Source organism: Ipomoea nil, unplaced genomic scaffold, assembly GCF_001879475.1.
Source record: "Ipomoea nil cultivar Tokyo-kokei standard unplaced genomic scaffold, Asagao_1.1 scaffold1848, whole genome shotgun sequence".
In the NCBI taxonomy this organism is placed as follows: Eukaryota; Viridiplantae; Streptophyta; class Magnoliopsida; order Solanales; family Convolvulaceae; genus Ipomoea; species Ipomoea nil.
The window spans coordinates 407398-429518 of NW_017618276.1; the positions used below are offsets into that span (position 1 = coordinate 407398).

Genomic DNA, 22121 nt, shown 5'->3' on the forward strand with positions numbered 1-22121 from the left:
AACATTATGTTCCGATTTTTAAGTTTTAACCAAGTAAAACTTGGACCGTATGGGTCCGAGTTTTACATTAATTTTTTTTTTCACACTTTACCCAACATGTACGTGAATAAATAAAATATTTGCGGGTTCAACAAGTAATGTGAGCGAATATGCAGTGTCTCTAAAAAATCTTTCTAACTTAAAGAAGCAATGTAAGCGAATATATTCGGTTCAAATTACAGAACCAATGTTAATAATAGTCATTCATATTAAAGGAGTAGTCATCTCATACTGCTACACAATAGTAGTACAATCTCGGAATATATTCTTATCGGAAATGATCAAATGGACTGTCTCTACGTCGAGAATCTATTCCTCTCGGAAATGACAAAATGTACTGTCTGTACCTCGGGAATATATTTGTCTCAGAAATGAACGCGCCTCGGGAATATATGTGTCTTAGAAATGACCCCGCGAATGGTTAAACTCGGACCATTACGGTCCGATTTTAACAAAAAAATAATAATAAAATCGGAACATTATGTTACGATTTTTAGGTTTTAATTTTTATAAAAGTAAAACTCGGACCGTCCGGGTCCGTGTTTTACATATATTTTGTTTTTTTTTTTCCAGACTTTACGTGAATAAATAAAATATTCGTCTCGGAAATGATAAAATGGACTGTCTCTACCTCGGAAATGTAATACTTATTCGTCTCAGAAATAATATAATGGACTGTCTTTACCTCGGAAATGTAATACTTTTTCACAATAGCAATACGAATAGTCATTTCCTATTAAATGACTAGTCTTCTCACACTCATGGCAGCATAGCAATAGCTTCGGGGAATATATTCGTCTTGGAAATGATGAAATGGACCATTCTTGCCTTGTAATGGAATATATTCTTTCCAACAAAGTCCAAACATATTCTTCACGATAAGGTAATTCTCAAAACCAATCTAAGGGAATATATTCAGTCATAATTTCTTTATAGGCCTATTTATAGCCTGCTCTACATCACCGCAACCTGCTCACATTGAAGATTACTTGCTCAGATTGCAGTTCCCATTCTACAACTTCAAAGCATTCATCATCTTCATCTGAACAATTCATATGGTACGGAATAGTTTTATTTACTATTTTTTTTAATTAAAATTTCGTCTTTAACATGAATATGATTTTTATTAGGGAAAAACGTATGTTGTGTTTGTTGGTCGCCAACCGAGAATATATGACAATTGGGAGGATGCAAAAACTCAAGTGCATCGCTATAGCGACAACTTGTATAACTCATACAACTCGAGGGATGAAGCCATTCAAGCTTTCAACAGATTCATAAGTAGTCAATGACATGATTCCCGAGCATGTAGTTCTAATTCCGCTTCAAGTTCCAACTCCACCGTACCGAATACAAACACATATTCAAATGAGGAAATCTTAGCTCGTATGCAAGATAAACTCGCACGTGAGAATCACGAGCACGCGATGAAACTGGATGCAATCGTTGAAGAATTTAAACATCTACTTTCCAAATAAGTTAACATAATGTTTGAATAAATATTTGCATGAGTTTACTCCATTGTTGTTTGGCATTTGTTTAAGTTTTATGTTTTGTACGCATAAACCAACCCTATCATATTTTCCTTCCATACTCCAATTTATTTTATAAAATGTAATTTTTGATAGTGACAACACTATCAGAATAAAAAAATAAAAAAGTAATTGGCACTACTTGACAATAGTTGGAGTCTCACGAAATTTATTTTACTGAAAAGTGATTTTATAAAAAAGTGCATTGTGATATGGACTACACTTTCATAAAGCTAATAAGGACTACACTGTGGCACACTACTATAAATAGAACACTACTATACAAACAACTAAAGCTGTTAGGGACATTTAAATATAATTATTTCGGACTCTAGTACACTACTATAAATACCACACTACTATACGAACAAATCAACCAAGCCCCATAACTGCACCACAACATTTGCGAATCTCATATTTAGAAAGAGCCAAATTCAATTTTCTCGAACTGCAATTTTTTTAAAATGGAAGCTATATCTACATATGTTTTCGTTTTTTCGGGGTGGGGAAATACAAACCAGTGGGGCACCGCCACAGATAAATTATTCACTCCAGCCTCGAGTAGTTATTCCAATACCATCAAATATTAGACTCATTCCTATGGAGTTAATGATCAGACAAGCAATGGGAATCAACATTGAGGACAATGTTGAGCTGATTGGAAGAGTGATAGTGGATGCTACAATGGGAAGCACACACTATCTACTACACGTTGCGCGAGAAAGAGACTGGGAATACTTCATACGACAAACAATGCCAAACGGAGAGTTACATGTGTACATTCAGACAGGAGATATTTATGGTGGCGGATTCGGAGTTAACGATGTCGATCCACCAGAGGAACTTCCATCTGAGTCAACAATGGTGGAAAGTTCATCAGGAAGTGATGCCACGTATCAACCTGATGAGTCCATACCGTTCGAGAGTTCAGGAAGTACAGACCACGAAGACATACAGGAGTCAGTTCCATTCGACTTCGATTCAATGAATGTAACTACTCAAATGAATCGAGGTCGGGGTCATCGATTGCCAGATTCTACGGTTCCATCTTACCACTCACCGATACCACCTCCAACAACTGCATTCGCATACGGCTTTACGGAGAGGGACGATGATGAAACCCTATCATACGACCCCTCCACAAATGTTATTGCAAAAGGAATGGTATTCCCGGATTTTCCGACGCTAAAAAAAGCAGTAGGAACATACAATATGCTGCACGGGCGGGACTACGTCACCAACCACAAAAAAAGGGCAAATTGGAAGGTCTCCTGTACACATTATATCTCAACACCATCTTGCCCGTGGACATTATCCGCAAAGAAGTTGCATGGGGCATCTACTGAATGGCAAGTCACAAAGTACACTCAGCCCCACGAGTGCACAGTTCAATTCAACCAGCGGCCCGCGGACAAACTGTGCACCAGCTCATTAATATGTGATTTGATCTTTCAAAAGATCACTGCGGATCCACGGTACAAAATAAAACACATCCAAGAGGATGTGAGACAACGATATGGTGTCGACATTTCGTACCGGAAAGCTTGGTATGCCAGACACAAATGCATTGAAATGCAGTACGGGAATTACCGGCAGTCGTACAATGAGCTACCACAATTCTGCCGGCAGTTGCAACTGTCCAACCCTGGTACCATTGTGAAAATCATGACCACACATAACGCAGAAAGGGGTACATGTACGCGAATTTCTTGTACGCATTTTGAGCGTTCAAGCCCGCAATAGATGGTTTCCGCTACAGCATCCCGGTTATTTGTGTTGACGGTACCCACTTGTACAACCGGTACAAAGGCCATCTCCTGCTAGCCTGCGGATATACCGCCAACAAGGAAATCTATCCACTGGCATATTCGATCGTGGACTCCGAAAATAATGCCAGTTGGACTTGGTTTCTTCGACTTCTGGCCGAAAATGTCTTTCCACATCACAATTCCATGTGCATCGTCTCGGATAGACACGCTGGAATCGATGCAGCGTTTAATTCCGTCGAACAATTGAAGGGGGGCCGTGTCAAACGCCGATTTTGCCTAAGACACATTCGCAGCAATGTCATGTCAAGGGTGACCAGAAATAGGCGGTTACGAAAACTTGTGTGGGAAGCTGGTAGTCTGATACTGCTGTGACAAGGGATCAATTCCTTCAACACATGCAGGCAATCCAAATCAAATGGCCCGCTGCATACGCCTATCTTGCCGATATTGATGTCGATAAGTGGACATTATCTCACGACGATGGTCACCAGTACGGCATCATGACGACCAATCCGTTTGAGTCACTAAATAATTCACTAAAGTGTTGTCGGATGTTACCCGTCACGGCAATAGTCCGAATGACTTTTCACAAGTTACAGACTATGTTTGCCGACAAGCGTACTGCGGGAGAGGGGATGCAGCAACACGGCCTGCAATTCACGACAAACATTACCGATGATTTGTCAGCTCGAAACAATGAGGCAAGCGGTGCAAGCGTTCAACGTTACAATGACGCCCTCAGAATCTATGGTGTTGCCCTAAATACTGGTTACGTTTTCCGAAGTCAACAATATCACTTTCAAGTGAATCTAACGGAATGTACGTGTAACTGCGGCTTGTGGAACGTCAACGGCTTACCTTGTGCACATGTGATTGCAGCATGCAATTACCGAGGGCAAGGATTCGGCCCATTAGTGCCAGATGTTTACTCGGTTGAAAATTACAGGAACTGTTATGCCGGTAATTTTTACCCCGTAGACGAAAGAATTCAGTGTACCGGTCCAGTTACTTGCCTTTCACCGATTTCTGCTAGGCAACCAAATCAACGAGGCCAGCGCCGCACACGTAGGTATCCAAATGAAATGGACTTCGTTTCAAATCGAAGTAGAAGATGTAGGTATTGTCGGAGGACAAGTCATTCTTTCCCAAACTGTCCTACTTTGAATCATCAATAAAATAATGCTTTGTTTATATTTTTAATTATCCAATTTTTTCATCTAAATTCAAATTATAATATCAAGTATAGACACATACTGAGCATGAACCTTCTTCGAATTATAATATGAAGTATAGACACATACTGAGCATGAACCTTCTTCGGCAAAAAAATATTATGAATACATTCGTCGCATTTCTTAAAAAAAATAATAATAAAACAAAATTAATTATATGAATACATTCGAACCTCAATGGTCCGAATGTATTTAAAAAACAATAAAAAAAATATAAAACGGACTCCAGAACATCGATTCTCTTTAATCATAAAATCGGACTACACAACGTCGGTTTTCCTTCTCTGGGGTCCAAATATTCATTTACGCAATTCTCGTAACCAGCGAACCTATTCTGACCTTTCCTGTTTATAATTCTATACACTCAGAATTTTTTTTTTTTTTTTTTTGGTTCGGACTTCATCAGTCCGGTTTAAATTATAATAATATACTCAATCTACTACTTAATATGGAGACAAATCGAAAAAATAAATTCTGACTTAACAAATAAATAAATAATAACTGCATTTAAACATAAAATATATATATATATATATATATATATATATATACGGCATTTAAAATATATATATTTTTTAAACATCTAAGTCGGACTTGAGAAACCCGATTTTTTTTTTTAATTACCACTCCCAATAAACGGGTGATCTATTCATTTGTTAAACAACTAACATCCTCTTTTCGTTTTTTCTTTAACAACAACAAATATATACACCACATTTAAAAAAATTATGTCAAGTACGAGTAATTACAGTAGCTATATACAACATTTTTTCTGTTAAATAAATGTTATAAACACTAAATACATCAAAATCCGAATTTTTTTTCATAAACTTCATTTTAACACTAAAACAAGAAATAATATGCTACAATGCGATATAATATACAATAAAACATCATAACGAAATAATAATTCTAGTAACTGAAATATAATTTTATTTTTTTTTTTTTACCTGAAGATGCACAAGTGTAGATAAAGGAAAGCTTGGGAAGATGCTGTGTTGATTCTCACTTTGATTCTTCAATGGGAAGAAGCTTTGAAGATAACAGAAATAATTTTTGACAGAAATGGCGTCCGAAATGGGAAGAGAGAACAATTTTTGATTCTCACTTGATTCTACAATTTCTGCCGTTGTATGTGAGGTTTATGGTAAGATGAAAGGTAAAAGAACTCTCAGATTTATGGGTGAAGTGGGGTTAGATGGATGGAATTTATTCTCTCAGAAAAGTAAAAGAACTCTTACATTTATGGGGAGTGGGGGTAGATGGATGACATTTATTCTCTCAGAAAGGTCAAAGAACTCTCAGATTTATGGGTGAAGTGGGGGTAGATGGATGGAATTTATTCTCTCACCTTGGGAACAAAAATTAACTTGGGAAGCCAACACTCTTATGCAACTTTGTAAAGTGCTGCAAAAAATAAAATTGATTCTCTCCCTTTTCTCAAAAGTCGCACTCGGCTGAAATATTCTCTCACCTTGGGACCGTTGGTCGCCGTAGCCGGCGACCGTGGCGATGGTGTTGCAGCCGACGGCGACGAACTTATTGGCTTTCTGGCTGACGTAGAATGTTGAGAGTTGGATCCATGCTGATGATAAATCTCCGGCATAACAGTTTCGAGCTATGTAGTTCATCACGCTCAACTGCCCTTCCTCCATTGATATCCATCTCAATTGATGAGGAGTTCTGAGTTGAAAGAACAATCTTGTGTCAACCCAAAGGGGAATGGGATGCTTACGTTCCCACAATGATCATCGCAGTTGGGTTTGGCTATGGGATAATGATTGGTTTTTGATGTGGCGGTTGGAGCAAAACATCCTAGTACTATCCACAACACAAGTAGTTGTACAAGGGAGGAGCTCATGTTGTTGGACAAAAGAGTTTGGAAATGATGACAATTACAACGATTGGCTTGTATATAGTATGGAATCGATCTTGAATGGTTTATTTCCAGCTACATACTATATATGATTATGTAATGGCCTGCCCTCTGCCCTCTTCAAACAAAAGACCAAGTGACTCTAACAATCCAGTTCGAGTCCAGTGAGCTAGAATGCCCTATTAGGCTTCTTGTTTTTAGCCAGCTTTTGTCTTGATTTGAACCTATCAATTATGGTCAACTTAGGTTAATTTACTTTTTGTGATCTTTTAAGGACTAAGATTACAGGTCCAATACATATCTTCGAGCAATGATTACGAGTTTTTCTTGCCATTCGGAAAAAAAAAAAAAAAAAAAAAAAAAAAAAAAAAAAAACCAAGTCAAGGCAACCAAGTCCAAAGGTTTTATGTACAAACCATAATAAGAACACCCAATTTGACAATTTTTTTACTTGTTTCCGTCAATGTCTTGATCCTTAATGTTACGTTATGCTTGATTTCTTCTAAGTCTCCCCCAACTATAAACGACAGCCCATGGGATAAAAATAAGAAAAGGTATATATTGTGATGGGACGATGGCACACAAATAAAAAAATATAAAAGAATTAAAAAAAAAAAGACATTATATTAAAAAAAAAATCTCATTTTTTATTTCTCAATTATTTCTCAATTATTTTTTAGTACTATTGATTATGTTATAATGTAGTATTTGTTCATAACTACTTTCAACTATTATTAATTTGGTAATTTGATCATTTGGGTAACGAGCTATCCGAAAATTAGAGAAATGATTAATATTATATTTTGTATGATATCAAAGCAAGTAAACAGTCATTATCAAAATATATTTTAATATATTTGGCACGCATTAAGAAAATAATAATAATTCAGAAAATGTATTTCATAACACCGACTTAAAGAAGACTTTTAATATAAAAATAATTAATTCATGTATATCATTATTATGGACTAAAACTTTAATGAAATGAAATAAATATCTCAATGTATAAAAAGATTAAAACCTGTTTCTAGTAATAGGGTGGGTTCCATTAATCTTAGTTTGGATTGGACTTCTTATGCCACATAATTAAGTATATAGTTTGTTGTTTATTGTTGAGCTTGTAAAAATATAATTAATTAACACTTTTAACAAGTTACATTTGTCTACACATGTCTTGTAGCTTTTTTTTTTTCTTCTTCTTTTTTTAATGTGATTTAGTATTAAGTTGTGTATTTTTATAATTAATGTGGCATTGTAATAATAATAATAATAATAATAATAATAATAATAAGAGTTAATACCCAAAATGGTCCCTCGACTATGTCATAATTACCAATTTAGTCCTCAACTATCATTCTTACCTAATTAAGTCCTCAACTATGTAACTTTTACTCAATTAAGTCCTCAACTATACAATTCTTACCCAATTTAGTCTTCAACTATACAATTCTTACCCAATTTAGTCCTCTGTATTAATTTGACTGTTTGTTGACTGTCAAAAGTCGGGATAAAATTATAATTTTACAAGATTTCTCCTTCCTCTCCATTTAGCAGCGCCAAACCATGCAGCAATACACTCCGATCAGATTTCGATCGTCAAAAAATCATTGGAAATCAAATTCATGGGCTATCCGATGCATAACCACTACTTCGGTACTGACAGGTTTAGAACCCAATCGGAGCTTATTGCTACATGGTTTGGCGCTGCTAAATGAGGAAGGAAGGAGAAAACTTGTAAAATTACAAATTTATTTCCACTTTTGACAGTCAACAAATAGTCAAATTGACAAAGGACTAAATTGGGTAAAAATTGTATAGCTGAGGACTTAATTGGGTAAGAATGATAGTCGAGGACCAAATTGGTAATTGCGACATAGTCGAGGGACTATTTTGGGTATTAACTCTAATAATAATAATAATAACAACAACAACAACAACAACAACATCATCAACAACAACAACAAACAAACAAACAACAAACAACAACAACCAACAACAACAACAACCAACAATTTGCATTTTTGATCCTCTAGTTATATCTATGGTACAGACTTAATTAGTCGATCGCTTAGTTATATGCGTGACCATCTTTAACTCCTAAGTTATGCATGCAGTGGCGATTTTAGTTCTTAAAGGACCAAATCAACCACTTTATTAACTGACAAACTTGTGGTACAAATAGTCTCTAAAAGACTAAAACCGCCTATTTGTGCATAACTTAGATGTTAAAAGATGATCACACATATTACTCATGGCATATAAGCCTTTCCCTTAGTCTGATCTCTACCGAGTTTTACTACATGACTCTCAATTTTTATTTTCTTACTTTTTATTTATTGATGTAGCAAACATTGATAAGTTATATATCTTTATCTTGTGAGTCCAATAAAAATGTCACATCAAAAATTTAAGTGAGAAAGTATAATTTCGAATAAAATTTTAGAATCCAAGTAGTACTTTTTGTTCTACTTGCGAAGCCAAAAGACTTTTTCCTCTTTACTTGACAATGAAGAAGACAATGGGGTCATCATTCCAGAGCAAGGTAAAGATAAATGGGGTGTTTGACAAATAACTGTTAGCTGATTGGTTATTAAGTTTGACTAGTTAATAGCATTAGTTGATTGTAGAGAGATGTTGGCAACTTAGTTGTTAGCTGATAGTTGATTACATTATAATTTATTTAAAAAAAAAAAAAAAAAAAAAAAAAAAACTTATCAAAAAAGTTACTTTGAGCGATTTTTTTGAATTTTAACGTTTTTAATCAATAAGCTGTTACAAAAAAAAACTGATTAACCAAATATTCATATTGATTGTTTAACTACGTCAAACAATTAATAATAATCAAACAAATCAAAATTAATTAATAAGCTAACTATATTACAAAAAATAACCAATAGTACTAAAAAAAAAAAAAAGAGTTAATTACCAAAATGGTCCCTTAACTATAGCGAAATTATCAATTTGGTCCTTGACTATTTTTTTTAACCAATTAAGTCCCTCAACTTTAAATTTTTTAACCAATTTGGTCCTCCGTTAGTTTGACCGTTAGTCAACCGTTAACTTGGGACCAAATTGGTAATTTCGCTATAGTCAAGGGACTATTTTGGTAATTAATTTTAGGGGTGGGCAATTCTGTTTAGTTTTCTCGAATCGAACCGAACCGAAGTAATATACCGAACAACCGAACGATATTGGATTCTTGTATACCGAACGGTTTGATAAAAAACCCTATCCGATCCAATCCGAATTGTTCGATAAAAAATTGAACTGAATCAAATACCGTTTGATTTTTTTAAAAAAATATAATAATAATAATAATAATAATAATAATAATAATAATAAATAAATAAATAAATAAATAAATAAATAAATAAATAAATCCAAGTCACTTGCTGCTTGCTCTGCCGTTCAGCTCATATTCTCACGGGTATCTCTCGTAAATGTTTTATTTGATTTCTTTATGGTTTGTTATCAAAAGTTCTATATTATGTGTTATGATGTTTACATAGTTCATATTCAAAGTCTAATATATAACAAAATAGCAATCCAAAGTTCAAATGGTATTCGGTTTGGTTCAGTTTTTACCGAACAATTCAGTTCGATTCGAGTTTTTACCGAACCGTTCGGTATACAAGAATCTATTACCGTTCGGTTATTCGGTATATTACCGAATCTAACTAGTTTGGTACGGTTCGGTTCGAGAAAACTGAACCGAATTGCCGACCATTAAAGTTAATTACAAAAATGGTCTCTTGACTATAGCGAATTACCAATTTGGTCCCAAGTTAACGGTTGACTAACAGTCAAATAAACGGAGGACCAAATTGGTTAAGATTTTTAAAGTTGAGGGACTTAATTGGTCAAAAAAATAGTCAATGACCAAATTGATAATTTCGCTATAGTCAAGGGACCATTTCGGTAATTAACTCAAAAAAAAATATTACCAAAAATGGCCAAAATCATCTTCGTGACTGTTCGAATATGGGCGAAGGCAATCTAAATAATTTTAAGCGGAAGGCCGGCGCCTATAGGGACCAAGGTCACTGACAGTAAATAGTTGTCCCCAAAGTTTTTATAATTATAATAAATATAAAGTCAAAATGAATATAGAGTCCAAATAAAAATTCCAACATATATAATATTCCATTTAAACTACATACCGTGATTATTTAAGGAAAAAAAAACTAAAGAAAAATCATTATTTATATTATTCTTTCCAAAAGGTTGAATCCCCAATCCAAGGACTCCACACCACTCATTATTTATATTATTTGTAGTACTAAACATAGCTAATTTAATAATCAAGATGAAGTGGTTACAATTATCTTCCAGTAGCTTCTGAAAACTCCATATCATGTGTTAAACTATCATATACACTTATATTATAAGTAGCATCATATCCAAGAGGGATTGATGGCTCAATAAGTAAAGTCTCTGATTCCATGGCAGTCTCAGAATTATTAACCCATGGATGCTTTGATGTTCTCATCAATCCACTTAGTTCTATTGCAACTTCTTTCATCGTTGGTCTATCCTCCCCCTTGAGATTTAAACACCTCTCTGCAAGCAAGGAAACCTCCATTAACTCTTCTATGTTTCCCTCACATACAACATTGTCATCAAAAATCCTGAGTAACCGATTCGCTTTGAGCGAGGAAAGGAAATGTAGAGATAGATTTCTCTCCTCCTCTGGACCGTTGAAAAATACTGCCCTCCTACCTGTTAACAACTCTACTAGAACAACTCCAAAACTGTAAACGTCACTCTTTTCTGTTAATTGGTGGGTTTGCATGTATTCTGGATCGAGATAACCCAATGTTCCTTGCACCATAGTTACCAATTGAGTTTGATCTTGTAGAACTAATCTTGAGGCACCAAAATCAGATACCCTAGCAGTGTAGTCATTATCCAGGAGAATATTTGTTGGTTTAACATCTCGGTGGATGATGGGAGGAGAAGCTGAAGTGTGCAAATAAGAGAGGACCTCAGCTGTTTCTGTAGCTATTCTTAAACGGATCGACCAAGGTATCTTAGATGCTTTGTTTTTACCATGTAGATGCTCAGACAACGTTCCATTGTTTATGAACTCATAAACCAACAATGGAAATTCTGTCTCTAAACAGCAACCAAAGAGTTTGACTATGTTTCTGTGATTGATTTGGGAGAGCACAATTACCTCATTTATGAACTGTTCAACTTGGGTTGGGTCCATAATTTTGGGTTTTTTAACAGCTACCGTTTGGCCATCAACAAGGTGTCCTCTGTAAACAATGCCAAAACCTCCTTCACCAACGATTCTAGTTTGATCATAGTTGTTTGTTGCTCTTCTAAGCTCTTCAGCTGTGAAAATTCTTGTTGTTCCAGAAGATGCAGTACCTTGGGAAATCTTTTGTTGCAAAACCAATCCTCCATTTTCCCTAAAGAATTTCTCTTTCATCAATATTGATTTTCTCCATCGATACCCCAAATACAGAAAACAACCACTGATCAATAGGGCTATAGTGCCTAAAGCAATACCTGCACATATGCCATCAACATTTCTTTCTGAGGAGGATTAGAGGAAACAATCAAACTTTGTGCTACAAAATAATAAACAAGGCTATTATATTGGTTTACCCAAAACAAGCATGACCGGTCGATGATTAGAAGAAATGCAGCCCAAATCATCCTTTCCATTGCCATGGTAACCCTTATTGCAAGGGCACTCATAACCACCTTCAGTATTTGAACAAATAGAGTTTTTAGAGCAGTTGTTCTTCTTCCTATCATCACATTCATCAATATCTGCAGGCCAATTACAAGAAAATTAAAACAGTACAAAACATTTATAAGGTGCGGGGAGTGCTTCTCGTGCGGTTGTGCGAGTGAACGCACATTAAGCATTACTATGACGCACTTAAAGTACAAAACACACGCACATTAAGCATACAAACAAAACATCTTAAAAACATAAACACACGCACGTTAAGGACAAACTCACGCATGTTAAGTACAAGCCTTACGCACCTTAAGCACAAAACTCACGCACCTTAAGCACAAAACACACGCACCTTTTAAGTTTCAACAACTACTCACATTGAGCACAAACCCATGCACGCACGTTAAACACAAAACTCACGCATGTTAAGCACAAAACTCACGCACTTAAGTTTCAACAACAACTCACATTAAGCACAAACCCACGCACCTTAAGCACAAAACTCACGCAGCTGAATATATATATATATATATATATATATATATATATATATATATATATATATATATATATATATATATATATATATATGGATCAGTTCATGTGCTAAGACTCAACGGCTCAAATCAATTTTTTTTTTTTTTTAAAGTGTCAACATGCATGCAAATGATTAACTGTCTCACACCTTAAAGATATAAAACTATGTAGAAAGAAAACCACGCACCTTAAGGTATAAAACAAGGCATCAAGTTTAAACTGATGCACCTTAAACTAGAAAAATGACAAACAAGCTTTAAATATACGCACTTTAAGAAGGAAAACGACGCACCATAAGCTATGGATTGATGCACCTAAAACTTTAGACATATACACCTTAAACTATAATAGTGACGCACCTTAAGAAGGAAAACGATGCATCTTAAGCTATGGAAAGACACACCTAAAGCTTTAGACTGACGCACCTTTTAAAGTTTAACTAAAAACGCACCTTAAATTTTCAACTGAAGAACTAACGCACCTTAAGCACAGAAACCACACATCTTAAGAAGGAAAACGACACACATTAAGTTTGACCAATACAAAAAAAGGCCAAATTGCCACCGCTTTTATTTATAAGTTTTCTTCAATTTGGGCTGTTGATTTTGATTAGATCAAAGGATTAGATTAAACCTCATCTTATACCTGAAACCTATTACCGCATTTGATCTCTATTATATATATATATATATATATATATATATATATATATATATATATATATATTTTGGTTCCTGTGAGGTCAGGTCTTCCCGTGCAGTCAGTGTGACATACACCATTAGATATGCATAAATGCACCATACAATGTTCAAAAATACATCAGAATGAAATGTCAAAAAATACACCACACAAAAAAAAAAAAAAATACACCACACATAATGGTGTATTTACGAATATTGTGTGGTGCATTTATACATACCTAATAGTGTATGCCGCACTGACCGCACGGGAAGACCTGACCTCACAGGAACCTAACCCTATATATATATATATATATATATATATATATATATATATATATATATATATATAGTGAATTTCATTTTTGGTCCTACTGTTATAGGGGCATTTTCAATTTTAGTCCACCTTAATTTTTTTGCCACTTTATAACCACTATTATTGAATGTGTTCCACTTTTAGTCCTACAGTTAGTATTTCCATCAAGAGGCCGTGTAATCTAGGGGTATTTTGACCTTTCTTCTCATCCAAGACTATGTTTGACTAAAGAAATGAGAACATTAAACCTAAAACCTAAGAAACCTCGCCGATCCATGTTGGAACGAACGAAACGATGTAGCTTTGGCTTCCCATTCTCGTTGTTCGAAGAGCCATCTTCGAATATCGGAGGAGTAGGACGAAGCGCCTAGATTAAAAGAGAAGAGACAAACATAAAAAGACCAAAATACCCTTTGATTATACGGCTTCTTGACGGAAATATTAACGGTGGACTAAAAGTGGAACACATTCAGTAACAGTGGTTGTAAAGTGGCAAAAAAAATTTAAGTGGACTGAAATTGGAAACGCCCCTATAACAGTAGGACCAAAAATGGAATTCACTATATATATATATATATATATATATACCACTGTTTAAGTCAGTCCACCTCTTCCCATGAGTCTGTGTGGGTAGGGATGGCAATTTCAATCCGCCCCGCGGATATCCACCCGAATCCACCCCGCATGGGTCGGGTTTTTTTTGGGTGATAGTGGGTGGTGGATCGGTGGTGAGTCTTAAAAAGTAAACCCGCGGTGGGTCGGGTTGGATTCAGATTCTATGTACAAAACCCGCCTAGAACCCCACCCGACCCACTATATGTAGTTATTTATAAAAGTTTCTATAACTTTGTGTAACTTTTTACTATTTTTATATTTAACTACTAAATTATTTTTAAAAATTAGTAATTTAATTATTTCAATTATTTTATGCATGTTTTAGTATAACTAATGAATTTTATTATTTTATTATGTGTAAATAACTTAAATATTATTTTTTGAAAAAAAAAAGATAATAAGTGGTGGGTACCCGTAGTGGGCACCCGCACCCGGTGGAGGTGGGTGGGTTTTGAAAAAGTCCCCCCAATGCGGGTTGGGGGTGAAGGTGGGTGTGGGTGGAGAAAATATAAGGTGGGTCCGGTGATGGATGTAGCCCTCCCCGACCCATTGTCATCCCTATGTGTGGACATATCTATTAAAAGCTAGAGATCAATAGTTAGATTTGGTCCATTATCAGTTTAATTACAGTTGCACAGTTGATAATAAATCATCTGACAATTGATCTCTAGTTTTTAATGGACCAGATCTATTCACATGGACTCAGCAAGAGGGTGGACTATATATGATGTGATGCATATATACTCATACCTTGGCAACCTGGAGAGAGATAAGGATTGCCTTCATAACCCTCCTTACAACCGCAACGATACCCCTCACCATTGACGGCAACACATGTGGTATTACCTTGGCACGCCGTAAGGCACGTCTGGTTCGTGATGGTCCAGTCAAGAACCATGGGCACTGTCTTCACATCCCACGTTCTGGTAAGCATAGTGGACGAAAACTTGAACTCCTCTTTTTGCACCACGAATGCGTAGCTGCACTTATTAACATCACCGGCAGTGTTGTTATAGTAATTCAAGCTATCCACTGAATAGTACACGTTCCTGGCCACGTTAGGAATCCCTGTCTCGCAACACCCAAACCCGGAACAAGTCCCGTTTGTAACATCCTGTGTGGAGTTACAGGTGGCCATACAGTTACTCCCTGTTTTGTACGACCGGTCATCGCCGTAGGCGTAAACGTTAGCGAAAGTGTCGCACCCGACAGCGACGAATTTGTTGGCGGTCTGATTGACGTACAATTTCAACCATCCCGAGTTGTACCATCCTTGCCGTCGGGGACTAGGTACACCCTTTTGATAACACTTTTGAGATATGCGTTTCATGACCCTCAACTGCCCTTCAACTGATATATCCCTAACCTCCACAGTACTACTTAGAAATGGCTTTGGAGGATTATAGGAGGTGTTGCAAATGAGGGAGAAGTTTGAGTTTAGGGAACATTCTTCGGTCAGACCAAAGGGAAATGGAATGCTTACATTCCCACAATGATCATCGCAGTTTGGTTTGGCTATGGAAGAAACAGTTTTTTATGTGGCGGTAGGAGCAAAACAACCTAGTATTGCCCACAACACAAGTAGTAGTAGTGCAAGGAAGCAGCTCATGTTGTTGAAATGCTAACAAACAACGACGACTTTGGTTTATGTTGGACCTGTAAATTGCATTGGTTTCCAGCTACTATATATATATATATATATATATATATATATATATAGGAGTGATCACATGTGGTCATGTTGTTAGGTGTGGTCATATGGTCAATTATAGACCATTAGATTAGATAGATCCAATGAATCATATTAATCAAGATATTTTCAGTATTTTCGCGCACATTCTCCTACCCAGCGAACTGCAAGGGTAAACTCGTCATAAAACACCAGAATAAGGGAAATCACATGTTTGTGTGTTTTATTACACTATTGGTGCATGTTATCAACACTGTTGGTGTATTCTAGAAGCCGGCCGCTATAAATGGCCATTGTAATTACCATAACACGGGAATACACCATTGGTGTGTTTCACTGTGGTGTGTTTTATTACACTATTGGTGTATGTTGTCAACACTGTTGGTGTATTCTGGAACCCGCCCGCTATAAATGGTCACTGTAATTACCATAACACCCCCACTTACCAAAACGCGCGAAAATTCTCAGAATTACCACTGCTATTAGATTAAACTGATTCAACGACACAGATACGACCACACGACCACACCTAATGACATGACCGCATATGAGCGTTTTTCTATATATATATATATATATATATATATATATATATATATATATATATATATATATATATATAGGGATTATGTAATGGTCTGCCCTCTTGTGGGAACATAAACAAAAGACCAAGTCCAAAGAAGACTTTACTAAGAATACCTAATAAGGAGACTTTTCTTCGTTCTTTGAGTTTTAATGTATATGTCATATATTACATGTTAGCTTAGATTCATTCAAATTTTAAAAAGATTACCTATTTTTTTGAAAGATTACCTATTTACATCTTACTCAGTTAATTGGTAATTTAAAAAAGAAAAACAAAATCCGCTCCTATGTATAATAATAACTTGCAAATTGTACCAACTTACATTTTGAACAAAATCTCTACTATATTAATAAGAGAGCCAATAAAGTTAAGTCTGACAACTAAAAAAATATTTGTCCAAATATTTAAGAGAAAAGGTACAAATAGGCCACTAAACTATTTGGGGATAACAATTAAGACACCGAACTTAATAAGCTCCAAATTCATCCATGAATCCGGAAAAAAAAAAAAAAAGTGCAATTAACATTTTTAGTAGATTTTTTTTTTTGAGCAAAGAAACATTTATTTACAGCGCAAAGCCCCTGAGATCATACATAAGAGCTAACTTGGCTTTTGCCGGCAAAGAGCTATCTGTACAGAAAATCATTGAAGTAGGAAAGCTTAATCCAGCTGTTGCTAGAGCATCTGTGACCTGGTTGGCTTCCCGATAGACATGCCTAATCGTGGAGCCCCAAGTGTCTAGACAAGATCGAACAAAAAGCACCGCATCCCTTATCCTCCATGGTATCCTGGCCAGCTTTCCCATCACCAAGGTGGCGAGGGCGAGCGAGTACACTTCAACAGCGAAAGGATGCTTGGCGAAAGCCCCGCACCACTGCAGCGACAAGATCTCGGCTTCCAAAGCCGATGTGGCTTCGAGGCGGAAGCAAAGACCGACAATGAGGTGACCACGAGAGTATTTTTAGTAGGTTAACAACAAATTTGAACTGATTGGGATGTTATGTATATTGTTATTGTTATTGTTATTGTTGTTGTTATTATTATTATTATTATTATTATTATTATTATTATTATTATTATTATTATTGCCTTAACCAATAGTCAACAGGGCTAGAAATTATGGAATTTTCGACCACCTGAAAATGATCTTAAATCACTTCGAAAGTAAAAAGTGATCGGAAATAGTAACAAAGGTTTTTCCGGATACCAAAAGTGATCAGAACAAGACTTTCGACTTGATTTATCACTTTCAAAATGAAATAGGAAAACTTATTTCTTCTCTTCTCTCTTGCGCAAGTTTGTCGCCAACTTCGAACCACTCTAATCTTTTCGGCTCAGCTTCTCATCGCGAAAGTTGAATGCCTTGAAATTCCGTCCACCTTCTGCAAGAGAAATATATATCAAATAAACTAAACCGTTGAAATAATCATTAAGCATAACAATACATAAATTTATAACGCAACTCGTAGAAGCAATCACCAGATTTGCCTTTAAATTCTTAGACATTTTTGTAAGCCTTAACCAAGAGAGAAAGAACAGCAAAATAGAGAAGAAATTACCAATTTATCCTAGAGTTTGCGGGAGAAAAGTGAAGCTAAGCTGGAGAGATCAGAGTCGTTCAAAGTTGGCAACAAACTTGTACAAGGGAGAAGAAGAAATAGGATTTTCGTATTTCATTTTGACTCTTGGTCAATGGTCAAATGCTTATTAGTAGGATATAATAATAATAATAATAATAATAATAATAATAATAATTTATAAAATAAAATATACACCTGGCATCCTAGTCAGCTCAAACTTGTTGTTAACCTGTTAAAAATGTTAATTGTCCTTTTTACCGGTTCATGGATGAATTTGGAACTTATTTAAGTTCGGTGACTTAATTGATATCCTCAAATAGTTCAATGGCCAATTTGTACATTTTCTCAATATTTAATGAAATAAATAATTCAAATTATTTTGATTTTAGTTATTTTATTTTATTTTATTTTCCTACTTTAATTTACCTTCTATTATATAATTTCTTTCTCAAAATACACATTCACACCATAACAGGGTTGTAAAAATTGGTCTAGGCGCTCGCCTAGGCCCCGCCTAGGCACTAGGCGCCCCTAGACCATGGCGATTTCCCCCCTAGGCGCCCGCCTAGCACCTAACTCGGCCGATTTGGCCGCCTAGCGTCTAAGTTAGTCGAGTTAACTCGTCCATTTCGGTCGAGCTAACCCGATCGGCTCGGCCTATTTTTTTTATTAAATATGTGTGTGTGTGTGTGTGTGTGCGTGCGCGCGTGTGTGTGTGTGCGCGCGCACATATACACTCGTAGACTAGTTTGATACTTTGAATCTTTGGATGATTAAAGTATTTGAGTATTTTTAATTTTTAATATTGTTTTAATGTTTTTTTTTAAACCATTGTTTTGATGTTATGACTTATGAATTATCATTAATTCATTTATTTGGATGTGTTATTTGATTAAATGTTGAAAACAACCTCATTAAAATTGTCAAACTGCAAGTCTACCACTGTTTTTTTTTGCGCCCGCGCCTAGTGCCGCCTAGATTCCACCTAGGCGCTAGGCAATGTCCGGGCGCCGGACTAGCGCCTACTGCAACCATGCTCCATAAGTGTAAATTTTAGTAACGGAATATTCCGTTAACTATTTATTATTCTTAACTTACTCATTGATTTTCATAAAAAAGGTCTTAGGTTTGAGCTCTATCCCAATCAAAATTACATAATTGTTGAACATATATTATGAATATGTTAGAGTGTATTAAAAAAATACAATATAAAATTTAACATTAACTTTGGTCAATTAATTAGCCACAGTATATGGATCGTTATGCTGTGCATCTGTATGCACCATGCATGGTACATCTGAATGCAAAAACAACGTCGTTTTAACGTCTAACTTTAAAAAAAAAATCAGAATTGCATAACTACACATCCATAATTTCATCACATTCATAATTTCATAACTATACATCCAGAATTACATAACTACACATCCATAATTTCATAACTATAAATCCAGAATTGCATAACTACACATCCATAACTTTATAACTATACATCCAGAATTGCATAACTACACATCCATAACTTCATAATTATAAATCCAGAATTGCATAACTACACATCAAGAATTGCATAACTATACATCCAGAATTGCATAACTATACATCCAGAATTTCATAACTAAAAATCCAGAATGAATAAACTAAAAAATGAATAACATAATATTGTTGCTGGGAATCGAAACTGATTTTTTTTTTTAAGTAGGACGCGCGTTTTGATGCAAAACGACGTCGTTTTTGCATCCGTATGCACCATGCATGGTGCATACGGATGCACAGCATAATTTGCCACAGTATATACATAGCTTTCAAAGTTGAGCATCAAAGATTACAAATAAGAAACCTTGAAAATCATGTTATTGCATATATATATATATATATATATATATATATATATATATATATATATATATATATATCTGTGTGTGTGTGTGTGTGTTAAGTTTTTTTTCCCTTTTTTTATTTAATTAATCTTATTTTGATTATTAAGAACAAGACTGAAAGACTTAATATTTTAATTATGCTTTTACATTATTGAAATGATTTAGATCATTATGGTATTAATAAATTTTATATTTATTTCTATAATGATACAATTATAAAATACTTTACAAATATTTTACTATTATTTTTTATCGGACAAAATTGTTGTGTGTTGGGTGTTGGGTGTTGGGGCGGGGGGGGGGGGGGGGTTGGAATGTTTGATATTAATCTACAAACCAACTCCTGGACTTTAAACGGTAGGACCATTGTACAAACAATCGATAATGATGACACACCACCAGTTTCAATTGAACAAGTGTACAAATAATCATTCTCAAAATTTTATCAATGTGTGGAAATTTCAAATTATCAATCTATTGTAACTATATATTTCAAATTATTTATCATCATCCTCTACTGATAGCAATTGTAATTGACAAATCCCAAAACAATGTCTTAACAATGAGTGAAAATTTAAAAAAATAATAAAAAATTAATGACTTCATTGTTGTTGATGAAAAGTAAATTCCTCACTCTATTACTCTTATTAAATTAAATTAGTAGCTACAACCAAATTAAAAATAATACATATGCATTTTTTTTTAAATTTTGAATTAAGTGTCTACAGTGCCTTCATTATCAATAAATTAAATGATAGAAATAATTTCCTTAGTTATATTGTCTTTATTTTCTCCGATGCAAAAATTCCTTACTTTCAAATTTATTAATTGATTATATTTAAACATTGTCCATTCTCTTTTTTTTTACACTATCTTGTAATTAAATATCAGAGTTTATAATACAAAATAATGTTATATATTTATTTACCAAGTATTTTATTGATACCATGATAAAAAAAATAAAAAATAATTTGAAGCCAATCTTAGTAACTACTTGGAGAGAATTTGTTTGACAAAGAGAGTATTCAAATAACCCAATAAATTATTGAAGCGGGAAACTACCCCGTAATATTTTTTGACTACATCATAGTTGTTTGCTTTAAAGGTAAATTGTATTTCTGATAATTTAAAATGTTTAAATTTTTACTACCTTATCTAATCTTATTTTTTAAACTAGATATTTCTTTATCCAAAAGAACTTATTTAACAATAATGGTTGAACCAAATGAATTGAACACCAAGCATAACACCTAAAGGACTGATATGTTTTTATGTTGATAATAATGTGTAAATGTTAATTGAACCATTATCTTACGTAGCTACATTTAAAACCCATTATTATATTAAAAATGTCAATGTAAGGCAATAGAACATCGTGACACGCTTGACGCATTGAAATGATACCGAGACTATATTAATGTTGCAATCAATTTAGCAAATCTAGAAAATGAAGAAATTTCAAACTAGCTACTGTTGTTACATTCATTGATCCTTTATGTAAAATACGTATTATGCATTCTGTAAATATATTAGAACTAATATAAATTTATACTTCATTTCATCTTCTAAACTCAACCTGCATAGATTAAAGGTAAAATCAACATTAACCTTCATAACAAAAACAATTGGTATATAAGATATAGTCACTGTTTAAAAAATATTTATACACAAAGTAACAAACAATAATTTAACTCTAAAGTTAGTATCAATTCAATAAATAAAAATTTAAAAACACACGTACACATATGTAAAATCATGTACAGCACTCATTCATACGAATTCTAAAAATATAAACTTGAAAATGAACATATTCAAAATGAATGTGGAAATTATTGATGAAATGAACACATTGCGGCATCAGTATTCAAACTACCTGCGGAGTTATTGTTTTTAATATATAAGTTATGGAAATAGAATAAGAGGTACTACTCATGAACATTCTACAAATATAATAAATATTAATATTTTATTTAATACTTCCACATGAAACATGTTGGTGAAAAAAAGAGTTAATTACCGAAATGGTCCCTTGACTATAGCGAAATTACCAATTTGGTCCTTGATTATTTTTTTTGACCAATTAAGTCCCTC

The 22121-nt window shown here is 34.5% G+C and overlaps 1 protein-coding gene across 1 annotated transcript in view; it reads right to left on the bottom strand.

Moving 5' to 3' along the window:
• The window catches only part of LOC109193257 (wall-associated receptor kinase 3-like), a 28647-nt gene extending 12820 nt beyond the window's left edge, over nt 1–15827 (bottom strand). Inside the window, exon 1 of the mRNA XM_019344096.1 lies at nt 15045–15827. Within this exon, the coding sequence (XP_019199641.1) occupies nt 15045–15624 (580 nt within the window). The 5' untranslated portion in view covers nt 15625–15827. The remainder of the gene's footprint in view (nt 1–15044) is intronic.
• Nucleotides 15828–22121: the final 6294 nt, after the last annotated feature.